We start from the raw sequence: 13,520 nt of genomic DNA, 5'->3' as shown, positions 1-13,520 counted from the left end.
TGTCTTCTTCTAAGACTTGTCACTTGTAAATTTATATTTCGCGTTAGCTATGAACAGGTAGATTCTTATATAATAGGAGTGAAATTGAGAAATAAAGTATTGAAAAAATTACAAAATGCCACAATTTTAATACGATTTTCAAATTAGTATGTAAAAATAAGATTGCAGTACTTATAGCTACCATCTTACATGCAATAGTTTTGCTTATTTTATGGCATATTAATAAAACTTTTATAGCGCGTAACAGAATTTGACATATCAGTCATTAATGTACAATAATAGTTCGTAACTAAACGTTCTGCCAATAGAAACGAAATTAAATTAGGATTAGTGATTTAAATGTTGTCACCGTATTAGTTTAATTTTAGTAGCTACAGGATAATTTTTCGCTAAACAATTTCTTATTAAAAATTAAAACAGTTCATAAACTTGATACTTTCTATCCGAGCTTTAGTGTATTAACATAGTATAACCTTTCATAGTAAATCTATACAAAATTAGATATGAATATGCTATATATCTAGATCTGTATATGGCGATGCTCTCGATTAGTGTTGATTCCTGCGATATTCGTTTGATGATAATTATATATAATTAATCGTTACTTACACATATCTAAATACCTTTTCATTCTTAACTTTGACTTTTCATTTGATTTTTTAAGAGCCACTTCTATACTGATACCCTTTTCTAGTTTATTCGTATTGTCTTAATGTTTCATTAAAATTTTGAGGCCCCATTGCCTTAATCCTTATCCTCTATTGTAATTGTAACACTTTCCACATTTTTCGTTTTTCCTAGATTATCATCTTCCATCACTGCACGTGCTTCACTATTAGCTCCTTACAGGACATTTGCTATCACTTCTTTATCATCATCTTCATCTATTTCTTCCGGTTTCCCTCGTTCTTGCGCGACATTTATCTCTGATATTCTAACAGTCCTAATATCCGTTGGTCTACTTTTACTCGGCTGTGTTGTAAATAGGGTTATAATACTTCCTGTTTGTCTTTCTGGTTTCTGACTGTGTTGCCGAAGGGGAACGGCAACCTCTTCCTGGCTTGATTCACTATCGGTAAAAGAGTCGAAATCGTTGCTCTCATCCGGTGGGTCTATTTTATATTTTGCGCTAAGACCGGAAAAATTAAAAGTAATTCATTATTATAAATAATATCACGAATTAGCAGTAGTACAAATATTAAACAAGGTCAGATAACTATGAAAATTGCGAAAGTCTACATATACGGAGTTTTTAATTGTCATTCGTACATAAAATTGGTATGGGACTACTCATATTTAAATAAGATTACCGAGAAATGACATAGAGATAGCTACATAGTTACGAAAAATATCTTACGGTTGTATTTATCTTTGTATACGGATAGTATATCGCAAATCAAATACACTGGCAATAAATCCATAAGTAAAATACAAAGATGATTCTCGCTGAAACTAGTATACAAATTAATATATTTACAAAGCTTATATTTACGTACTCTTTCCGACGACGATACCAAAGACCAATAACAATTAACATTAAAAGTAATATTAAAATCCCTCCAGCTGAACCGATGGCGATGATAATGGTTTGAGAAGCTAATATCATAAGTCAATATAATAAGAATTTTAATATCAGTTCGCTATCTCCAGTATGATATTTGCGATCTTAATGATCTCAACACTTACTAAATTGCAGATTCGTACTCTCACAAGACGGACCATCGAATCCAGTTAAGCAACTGAAATAAATATAATTTACGTTATGCTCATCTTCTATCAAAGTAAATAGCAGTAAGTTACCATCGCCTAATTGCTTAACGTTAAAATTGTAGCGGTTACGCACTTGCAAAGGAAGGTACCATTAGAATAGAAACAAGTTCCACCATTTTGACACCGGTCTCTCGGACATGAAACTATAATAAACCATTGTAATAAGGATCAATTAGTACAGATTATTAGATCTGTACAGTGTACATTAAGAAGTCCATAAAAGATGAACCTACATGTGCATCCTGTAATGCCGTCACCACTATATCCGTTTTCACACTGACACCGAAATCCACCAACAGTGTTTAAACAAGCAGAATTATTTGCACAAAGGGTGGAAGAATTCAAACATTCGTCGATATCTAGATATTACATTTATAAAAGACGAATGTGAAACCTTAATACATATCTTCACGACCAAATGAAGATGATACAAATCAGTAGTAATATAATCATTATAAGTACTACAACATAATAGAAGGGTTAATAAATACGACAATGGCTTCAAAGCTACACAACTATCTACCTTGACATTGATTGGTTTGAGAGTCTAGTTGATAGCCAGAAATACAATGACATTCGAATGAGCCGCGCTTTTGAGTGCAGTTTTGTAGATTGGAACATGAATTGGCCTGCGGATCAGCGCATTGATTGTAATCTATAGAAATGAATTTTTATTCCAATAATTAAGTCGACGTCGCTCAGTTTTTTTAATCGAAAAATTGGTTTTTATTTTACAAAAGTACTGTCATGTTGAGCTTAGTATTCATGTCCATCGCTAGTATTGGAAGTAAATTATTGTAAGCCTCATATCTACTAGCTACTATTGCAAAATGAGTAGCACCATTGTAGTGATTTCAGCTAATTACAGTAGTTTTGTGTATGCAATACAGTGATAGTATGTAGTGTAAAACTGTATGTCTTAATACACTACAGCCATATACCAGCAGATTATTCTATCCTTTATTGAACAGTATACCATATGAAGTACGATCAAGATTGTTAGAGTTATGGACGATAGGTATACATCGTAGAGTACGATTTACATACCTATGGTTTTGATAAATTTAATTAATTTTTAATTACTTAAATTTTTATGTCATATGAATAAAGGAAGATAAACGGTGTTACCGTGATGCTTTACAACTATTGAATGATTGTCTACTATACTATAAAAGCTCAGGGTGGTCTGATTGAATTTACTATTATTTTTCCTAGTACAGATTACGTATCTGTGTGAATATAAGTATATGCAAGCATTTACACTATAGAGTGTATTAAGTATCTTAGACATATCCTGTAGAAGTACAAAGTACGAAGAAAACCACGTTATTCGTAATCGACAATTAAAATTCGTCTAAACCTGTTACTGTAGAATCCACAAACTATCGATCTACTTTATAAAAAAAATAGATCGAACTCTATATTCTCCGGTTAATACGGATTCACATAGATGTGTAATTTATGTAACTTCGATAAAAATAAATTTTGTATATTAATTTAAATTCATTTTAATAGAATACCTTGAAAAATAATTGATTGAACAGGATAGCTGCGAATTTGCTTGACGCTCTGACCAGTGATAACATCTAATAATTGCAGCGTCACAAACGTAGAATTTTGTAATAGCGTCACAGAAAGATCGATAAGTATGGTTCCGTTTCCTAGCCTGGATAAATGGTAAGAGAAATTTTGAAGTGTTATGATATTTATTATAAATTCTTACATACTTGCTAACTATAAAACAATTCTTAGATAAGTATTTGTATCATAAAATAGTAATTATACAGCTAAGTTGACCATATAAATAGTTTTACCTCAAATTAACAATTGTGACTTGCTGAACCGCATACTGTGTTCTAACGTCTACCATTAAGGCTGCATTCACCTACGCAAAACATCAAGAATTAATTTACCGATTTGAAAATGTCAATGGTAGTTATGAAGCACCGCTTAATATTTGTAAAAATGACCTCTTGAAGGTAATATTTAATCATAAGTTTTTACCTTGGAATAAGCTTCGGATGTTAATGATAAATATGCCTGACTGAGGGGATTGTTCAGGTCAGTTGTAAACGTACCATTAAGTATGATTAATCCAGTGTAGTATAAGCCAGCTAATAAGGGAATTTTAAGTTTTAGGTATTGAGATAAAAAAATCCAAATTTATTCGCGCTTGCACTTATGCTAAGCATAATTTTATTCCTAATTAGCGATTATTATCACTATCGTTAGTATCCTATTAATTTTACCGGATTTCTAAGTCGAGAAAAGATCCGTAAATACTCAAGCCTATGCAAAAGTGCGCTCAGTGGCTTTACATTACTATCCTAATATATATGATATCATTGCAGAATTCACTCTACTTTCTTTGATTTATTAAGTCTACAAACAGTATAATGTAGTTGGGCACGTGACCCTATCAGTATTGCAATTATTAGCGAAAAGGAAATACATTTAGCCAAAGTTTTAATGATTACAGATTACTTTATTAGACCTATGATTTTATTATACGTAAAATCGCAGAAAATGCTAAGTTTATACGTCCACTATGAGCGCCTGCGCCGAAAACTTTTAAGTATGCCTGTATATATTCGATGTTACAACATACGGTGAAACTAAGATATTCGTGCTACATACAACAAAACGAAACAAATAACGAAATTAACGCCTCTAATTTTTCGTATTTATCTTCACTAATTATATATTTCATCTTAAAAGTATCTGATTGATGCCAAAATTAATATATCGAAGTTGACCGTAATTTACTGTAGAAATCATGGGATTGTAATTAGTTCCTTTGCAAAAGATGCATTTCTCAACATTTCATATACTTCATAAATGTAGCAATAGCTTAGCGCTTTCAACTATTTTAAATTTTAATTACCTTGACAACTTGTTGTGGTAGCATTTGGGCTTCGTTTTGTATAAAAGCCTTTTTTACAAGTGCAGTAATAGCTACCCAGAGTATTGTGACAAATTTCCTCCTTTCTGCAACTTGACGAATTATCGCATTCATTGATATCTAATAAATCCGTCATCGATAAATTTAGAATTAGAGATAAGAACCAGACTCTTGCAGTAACCTATTAACTTAATGAAGGCTATTTTATGGAGTAAAAATAATATCGACATCGAGCAATAAAATTACCGGTACAAACAGTTCCATTTCCAGTATATCCGTTGTTACAAATACATTGGTAACTACCAACGAGGTTATTACAAGTAGTTTCTTTTGCACATATGTTAGCGTTATTGCACTCATTGATATCTTTATAGAGTAACGGAAGAAAATTAAAAAGCATTGCTCAATTCGCAGTTTCGTTAAAAAACTAGAACAGATATAAAATCACTGTTATTAAAACCTGCACAAATGATACCATTTCCCTGAAAACCACTATCGCACAAACAATTGTAACTACCAGCAAAATTTACACATATTGCATTACGACTGCAAAGATTAAGATCGGGACGGATACATTCATCGATATCTACAATCAAGTGAAGCCCAAATCAATTTCATGAAGATTTTATCGAAATACGCAATTTGTCAATTTGACGGTACGAAATGTTAACCAAATCCTAATTCTACCTTGACAAATTCCTCCAGTAGCAATAAAACCTTCGACACAATCACAGCTGAAAGAGCCGAGGCTATTAACACAGATGGAATTGCTCGGACATAATCCACTATTGCTACATTCATCGATATCTGAAATATTGCCAAGCAATAATCAAAATGATAAGAATTACATCATGCTCGATGTTAAGCAGTACCGCAGTGTCTTGTTACGTCAGATCTTTTCGTAACCTGCACGTAACGTCAGAACTAAAAATATTCTTATTGCTGTTCATTACCTCGACAAGTTCTCCTATCAGTGTTAAGTTGATAGCCAGTGCGGCAGCTACAGTAGTAGCTACCTTCTGTATTAGTACAATTATCTGCACAAATTGTAGGGTTGTTCTCACATTCATTTTCATCTTGCATCACGAATGTTGAGAAAAGATTAATTAAATGATCTAATTTTCTTACTGTTATAAACTCTATGCTTTAAAATATCATGCATATTTTGATACCTATGCAGGTGACTTGATCTGCGGCTAAGCTATATCCAAGATTGCAACTACAAGTAATCGTATTGTTGATTACAGCGCATAACTGTGTGCAATTGCTTGCGGTAGAATTGCATGTTACAATGGCTAAAGAGCAAAAAAATAAAAATCTTATCATATAAATAAGTACCTAATCGATTTACGAAAGCTATAACTTACGTGAGCATGTTTTATTATCGCTATTTAATGTATATCCTGGTCTGCATTCGCAACTATAACTACCATAATCGTTGATACAGATTTGATGACAGCGTTGAGTGATGGCACATTCATCAATATCTAGATGATAGAAAGTTAGATATACAAACTATTAAAACAAAAGATATTATTAAGTCCTAAAGTTTTACCGAAAGAGCATCAAAGTTTTATGCAACGAATTTTAGGTTAGTACAGCTAGCTGGAGTATCATAGAGAGCCTGACTACCACACTAATAAGCATATTTAATAGATGGGTCGATACCGAAATATTACTTGATGAATACCTTTACAGTCCAAATTGTTTGTATCAAGTTCAAATCCTGCTTGACATTGGCATGAATAATTACCAACCGTATTAATGCAAGTCTGGTTGCAAAGATTGTCTCCAGTTTCGCATTCATTAATGTCTTGATGAGTACAGCACATAAATCATAGCAAAGTATAGCTGAGATTAGCTGGCATGAAGTTGTATATAATTTATGCCGTTAGCTATATACAAAGCAAAAATTCAGTAGGACCTAACATGATTTTCATTACGTCAATTATCTAACGATACATTAACCAAAAGTTATAAGGTGATTTAAAAGGTAAGCTTACGGTATATATTTACTTACCGAAACATTTCTCTCCATCGCCTTGCAAACCGCCAGGACATGGTCCGCACGTAAATCCGATACCAGGCGCCGGTACCAGGGTGCAGGTCACATTTTCATAACAAGGACTACCAGCACATTCATCTAGTCTTTCAGTACAAAATGTACCAACCCATCCTGCGCTACACTGGCATACAGCATATCCTGTATCATTTATAGTTACAAACTCGACGCTTCAAGAATGGAAATTGCAAAGAAAAGGCGTTAATATTAATTTCATGCTTTCGTTAGCTATAAAGCCGTATGTCAATGTCAAAGTCATCAAATTAGCAGTAGCAAGATATTGCGGTACCATAAAAATATTAAAAACAGTAAAACTAGACGTTCCCTAATAATTCTTTATTCTTAAATCTTGTTGTAATCAATATTCATGCCGCAATTAATCGATATATTTATTCGTTATTTCATTAAGGGAAACAATTGTTCAATCTATTCAAGGGATTATCACAAAAACTTACTCGTACTGACACGTTCCGTTATTGGCACAATAGCACATAACAACAGATGGTTTGAAAATAGCTGATAAATTTTTGGAATTGGTAACAGCAAACTCGAAGGACAAATTCTCGTATGTACTAACATCCCAAGTAAAGGTATTTGTTTGATTGTCAACTGACGCACCAAGGGGTAAATTAACCGAGGTCACCGTTAATGTTTCCTTGCCATTAGGATCAGTAGCATTTAATGTTGTAGTAAAAGTCTGTCCATAGGTAACATTAAAAATACTTTGACCAGTTATTGTAGGCGGGAAAACAACTGTAAATTTGAATTGATATCGTTTATTGCAGTGACAAAAAGTGATTATTAAAAATCTTCTATTGGCATATAAAGACTTACTTATATCAGCTTGAGTGGTCGCAATAGCTTGTGAAATGTTCTTACCGCTAACAGCGACTGGAATACTTAGAGTTTCCGCAGCGTCAAAGAGACAAGCGCTGTCACCTTTACATAATTGAATTGCTTGATCGCGAATCTCTGTATTATTTTCGAATATCACGTTAATATCCTTGGAAAAGTTTGGTATAAAAGATGGATCGCTGTAGTTGCCCGTTCCCATACCAGGAGAGTAACTAAACAATGATGAGCTCGCATTTATTTGCCCTAAAGTCAAAGCATGACAAAAAGCAACATTAAATCGCATTATCGATCTAATATAACTAGTTTCAAGGCATACGTTGAGAGGCTTATTAGATAACATTAACAGCCTGATGATTAAGAGTATGTGAAAAAAGATTCTAAACTTTAACTAATGCATGGATGAATAAAACCATGCATAATAGAAGAATATGCAGTAAATCATCAAGTTTCGAATATACTAAAAATAGGTAGAGATACCATAAAAATTTAATTCGTTAAAAAACCGCAAGTAGCGTATTGCCTTGTCGGACGACCAATTAAAACGAGATAAATGAGCTATTACCGTATAAGCATCACTGATAATAATAACTAGGCGCAATTTTTTATGAAGAGAACGTTCAGTCTACTACTAGAACTCATGTTGAAATTAACAGGTGATGACAATTCTTTATCCTAGGGAACTACATGTAAATATCAAGGGGTAATAACAATTTGAGGCAGGATTATAACATTACATAATGCAAATAGTCATAATAAAATGCCAATTACTCTAAAAAGTTACATCCAAATAGGACCTTGAAAAATTCTGAATATCTACACCATTTTCTAATACCAGAAGTATATTAAAGTCATACTGATGTTGTTGATAGCAAGACCCTGCTATTTGCGAAAAGGTAATACTGTACGTAATTAGGTGAAGAGCCTATCTAGAAAAGGAAAACATGGAAAATTTTTCGAAGTAACTACTATTGTATGAGTGTTTCAATTTTATTTTCGATTTAACGATAATGTGTATGCTGTATAACTACCATAAAAGGATTAAGGCGTGGTTAAAGAGGATGTATGTAATCTTCATACAGTAGCTATTAATAAAGAGCTTGGATATCGGTAAGTAAAGTTACTTTTCGTTATTGCTAAGGTGTACGAGGAAGACTACTTTACGAAGTTAAATCTTACTATCTTGTTGCTTATTCAGATTGATTGCTTCCCCACTTAGATTGTAGAGACATTTGTTCTACATATAAGAGCTGAAAGTAAGGTTGTAGGGCATTATAGCGTTACTAATGGAAAAGACTCCGAAAACCACCTTATTATGTGCAAATTGAGTCTATATGATTTAGAATGTAAGGGTAATCTGCATCTTATAGTACAGTAGTATAATAGGCTTGAAAATTTGTTAAATTTACATATAGATCGAGGCAAAATAGCTTCCCAGATGAGGCATGAATACAAAATAATTGAATCACTATATTATATCGTTGCAATAGGTTGCAGAAAAGCCTTTATGCAAAATAAAGATATGCATATGAGATTTAAATATTTAATGGACTTACATAGCTGGCCAAATTGATGATAAATTTCTCGGTCTGTAGCATTAATGTTGAGGTAAGTTCCATCAGGACGCAAGAAATCATCTGTTACATTGCCGTTAAAAGTTCCTAATAGTCCTTTGGTGATTCCAAATATTGATTGAGAAGTTACAAGTGAAATGACCAGTGTTTTAGTTACTATCTCAATCTCCGCCGTTATACCAGATGTAAATGAAACTAAATATTTCGTGTCCTGTTTGGATATTTCAAGATTGTTGAACGATAACACAGTGTCATTGAGGAGATGGGTATCATTGTAGGTAGAATTTTTATTTACAGTGATTGTAACTGTATTAGTAATGGCATTTAGCTTTACTTCAACAGTATCTGAATCATTTTTAGACATAGCAAAAGCTGAAAAAACACTTCCTTTAGCCAACTGCGTCGTATTCGTAATGTAAGGCCTTCTAGTACGTCCTTGAAGTGTGAAGAAATTGTTATCCGATTCTAACAATGTGTACTCTCCAACGCCATTAAATGTATATGATTTACCATCTAGTGTTTGAATATGTGGATCACCCCACATCCACGCTATAACATATATTTAAGAAATTACATCAGTGATAAAAGGACAGTTTTATAACTAAATTTGCCTCTAAGAATATAAGTACAGACAGGTGAATTGGAGGCGTATTAATCTATGATATATCCATATCAAGAACTGATGAGCAACTGGAGAGAAGATATTTCACTATATATAGTACAGTAAATAGTAGACTTACACCAACGAGGTGGCCTGTAATTTCTACAAGTATCAATTGGTCTTCTATTCTGATACAGGTTGCATAAACGCGATAGTTTACAGCATGCTTTATAAGCTTCTTCATCAGCTAGCCGAAGGGAACGCGTAACATAAACAAATGAGCTGCCCGTCGGATAGGAACGTATTAATGCGCCTGCCCTATTTCTATTTGTAGAATAACAACAGCGTTGCCAGACCTAATTTGGGATATAGTCAAATTAAAAAAGTTAATGAATGACATTTGCAAGCGTACGCTCTTCTTTGTTCCATCTTCAATTTTGAAAAACAATTACCCTTGGCGGTCTCGACCACAAGTTGCTATACCTCGACGGCCATGTCCACCGCCATCCCCAACCTGGAAAAGAAAATCGAGATGTAGCGCAACCAGTTCTTCGGTTGTATCTAAATCTGGGATCCGCAATAGCTTGTGCTGCTCGGCAAGGACACGCTGGTAATGATCGCCGATAGTAAATAGAATATGCTTGCGCATTATACCATCGACTGCACTGAGTAGCGTAATTAACATGTTGGACATCGGGATCGTCCACTCGGAAAGCCCATTTGCCAATTTCTCCTGTATTGCCTCGATATTGATCAATCCTGAGGAGTTTTGTATTTCTTCTTTGCGACCAAGGTATTTCGTAATAATAAGGTGCCAATCCATAAGAATAACCGATACGTGCTCTAATCCATGGGGTTCTTTTCCACCAGTTGAAACCGTTAATTTCATAATTAAACAAACTGAAGAGATTCTTTCCATTTGATATCAATACCAATTGAAACGTGTTATACTATACAGAAAATCGTAAGGGGTAATTAGCAACTACAATATATATATATATATATATAATATAAACGCTACAATTTATCCATGTCCGCAATTATTGCACTATAAATAACTAAAAGAGGCAAAATTGACCACAAAATCAATAATTAATTATTGAAAGTGATACTACCTCATAAATTATTAAAGATAAAACCTTAATAAGTAACTACTGTATCCCGCTATTCTTAAGAGAGTGAGCTTACCTCACGAGGAAGGCGATTCCAGTAATACCAATATGGATAAGCGACCAATTTGTACCAAGTAATGACAACAACATGAGTTGCCGTAAAGTTGTTCACCGTTTTCCGAAATATACCATACAAGGCATTATTAGTATCGTTGGCCATTAGCTGTTGAAATCGATTGACATCATTAGTAGCGTTCCTGAGAATTTCATCTGATATTGGAGTCTGTTGGTAGCTTAAGTATTGCTGGTAGTAAACATGAGATACGCTTTGCCTTCGAAGATCGGAATCAGCAAAGTATGGTGCAATGATTGCACGGTTAAGTGGCCTTGGAAACGGACGGGTTGTAAAGCCCGGATATGGAAATCCCAACGAAATAACTCCATCAACAGAGATCTGAGTATTAAATCAACACACTTTAATTATTACCAAAAGGAAATATTGCAATTGGAAGTCGTGAAATACATATATTTATGTGATTATTACAATCATACAGTAATTTAACTAAGTTAGTTTGATTGGTATTACTACGAAGTATCATTAGTATCATTCAGTCTATTTACGTATAATCCTCTGTATGATGTTTGCATATATGAAATCGGCTCCCTTAAATATAGATATCTATAGCCTTGATCCGTTCTACCAAACGATCTATCCCCAAATTGTGCTCCGTAAGGATATAACCTAGTAGCTAAAATATTTAGCATCGATTGAGGTTCAATGCGTGCTGTGGTAATCAATGGAAACCTGGCCAATAGTCAGGGATATTACGTAAAATTGGGATTACCTTCTTGAACGCATTGAAATCCATTGCCTTGCAAACCATAGTTGCAAACACAATAATAAGATCCAGGGGTATTATAGCAAGTCGCTAATCGACTACAGGTATGTCCACTGTTGCACTCGTTGATATCTAGATGCAATAATTTAAGCTGATGAACAGTACTTATAAACTACTGAAATATTATCTATGAAAGTATAATCACCAAAGCAAAAGAAGCCACCCCGTCACTAACCTGAACAACTCCTACCATTACCAAGAAATCCAGAAGAGCAACTGCACTCATATGAGCCATAAAGATTAATACATGTTGCGTTATGATGACACTGATGCTGATTGGTTGAGCATTCATCGATATCTAGAAATGAAAAGTACAAATATTGTTGGGAATAAATTCATAGATGCTTTACAACTAGATATCGAAACAAAGAACGTACCTTGACAGTATGTACCATTGCCCTCAAATCCAGACATACATGAACATGTATAGGAACCGATAGTATTATTACAGGTACTATTACTATGACATTGATTATTGGTGGTGCACTCATTGATATCTAGATATAGATTTTAAGAACAATATAATTATTAATGCATTAAATATCAGCAGAAATCATAAACTTGCGATTTCATTACTACCTTGACAATTTCGACCATTACCAGTATATCCTACTATGCAAGAGCATGCATACGAACCAATTGAATTTATGCAGTTGGCCTTACTATGACAATTGCTTTGATTCATTAAACATTCATCAATATCTATAAATGTAAAAGAATAATTTATAGCTTTTACATAAAATAAAGCTATCAATAATGATATTGCATAACTCATTGCCAATAAACTATAAGCTTCACAACTGGTAACAAAGTAAAGATGATTAAATACCATTGCAAGTTATTCCATTGCCAGTAAAACCTATTTTGCATAAACAAGCATAGGATCCTATAGTGTTCTGACATGAAGCGTTGGTATGACAATGATCTGTACCAGTTTGGCATTCATTTATATCTATCAACAGAATCACTTATCAATAAGCAATGTTCATTGATAATAATTTCTTCAATTACATTCTGATTATCATTTTATTAATGGCTAATCAATCAGAATTTACCAACGCAAGTAACTCCATCTCCTAGGTACCCTTGGTTACACGAGCAGTTAAATGAACCACTGGTATTAATGCACGTAGCATTAGTACTACAGTTATCAAGGTTATCTAAGCACTCATTAATATCTACGCATAGAAAGCATAAAAGGCTAAATGTTAACATCGACTTAAATTATATATAATTAACGCTAATGACCCTCGTAAACGTGAATATAGTGGCATTACATTCACTTTCATCCACAATTAGGAAATTGAAACTTAATATTTGCAATATTAACTAATAAAACTAAAATGTTGCTATATTATAACGTAGCTTTTATAACTGCTTAAATAGCTTTCAAACCTGTACAATATGTGCCATTTCCAGTAAATCCAGATTCGCATAAACAATTATACAACCCAGATGTGTTAGTACAGATTGCGTTAACGTGGCATAAGTTAATATCGACGGAACAATCATAAACGCCAGGTAACTTTGAAGAAGTTACTATAGCTGTAAATTCGATGAACGCATGATCATTAAACTATTCATCGTTACTTAATATTTAAACAATTATCAAATAAATTCTTTGTAAGCAAAGAGCGGCATCCGTGGCTACACTTTAAAATCGTTATAGTCATACTGTTACACACCTTCTGATATGGTTGATGGCACAATTGTCGCTGATTCTAGTATTTGCGTTGAAATCATTGCAG

At 33.5% G+C, this 13,520-nt stretch overlaps 2 protein-coding genes across 2 annotated transcripts; both read right to left on the bottom strand.

Annotated features, from left to right (window-relative positions):
- Positions 1-1,938: 1,938 nt before the first annotated feature.
- Positions 1,939-6,504, bottom strand: TRIADDRAFT_21663 (uncharacterized protein; the record flags this gene model as incomplete). The annotated part of the gene is made up of 7 exons (XM_002109533.1): positions 1,939-2,129; positions 4,919-5,038; positions 5,133-5,258; positions 5,360-5,479; positions 5,626-5,748; positions 6,040-6,159; positions 6,363-6,504. 7 exons carry the CDS (start codon positions 6,502-6,504, stop codon positions 1,939-1,941), a joined length of 942 nt encoding a protein of 313 aa, XP_002109569.1.
- A 5,438-nt stretch (positions 6,505-11,942) lies between these two features.
- On the bottom strand, positions 11,943-13,309 carry TRIADDRAFT_20436 (uncharacterized protein; the record flags this gene model as incomplete). The annotated part of the gene is made up of 5 exons (XM_002109532.1): positions 11,943-12,070; positions 12,150-12,258; positions 12,386-12,474; positions 12,828-12,950; positions 13,168-13,309. Coding segments are annotated over 5 exons (591 nt in total), but the record flags the coding sequence as incomplete, so codon positions are not given.
- Between the last annotated feature and the right edge of the window lie 211 nt (positions 13,310-13,520).

The sequence above is a fragment of the Trichoplax adhaerens genome, genomic scaffold, assembly GCF_000150275.1.
Source record: "Trichoplax adhaerens TRIADscaffold_2 genomic scaffold, whole genome shotgun sequence".
Taxonomy (NCBI): Eukaryota; Metazoa; Placozoa; class Uniplacotomia; order Trichoplacea; family Trichoplacidae; genus Trichoplax; species Trichoplax adhaerens.
This window is presented reverse-complemented; position numbering and strand designations above follow the sequence as displayed.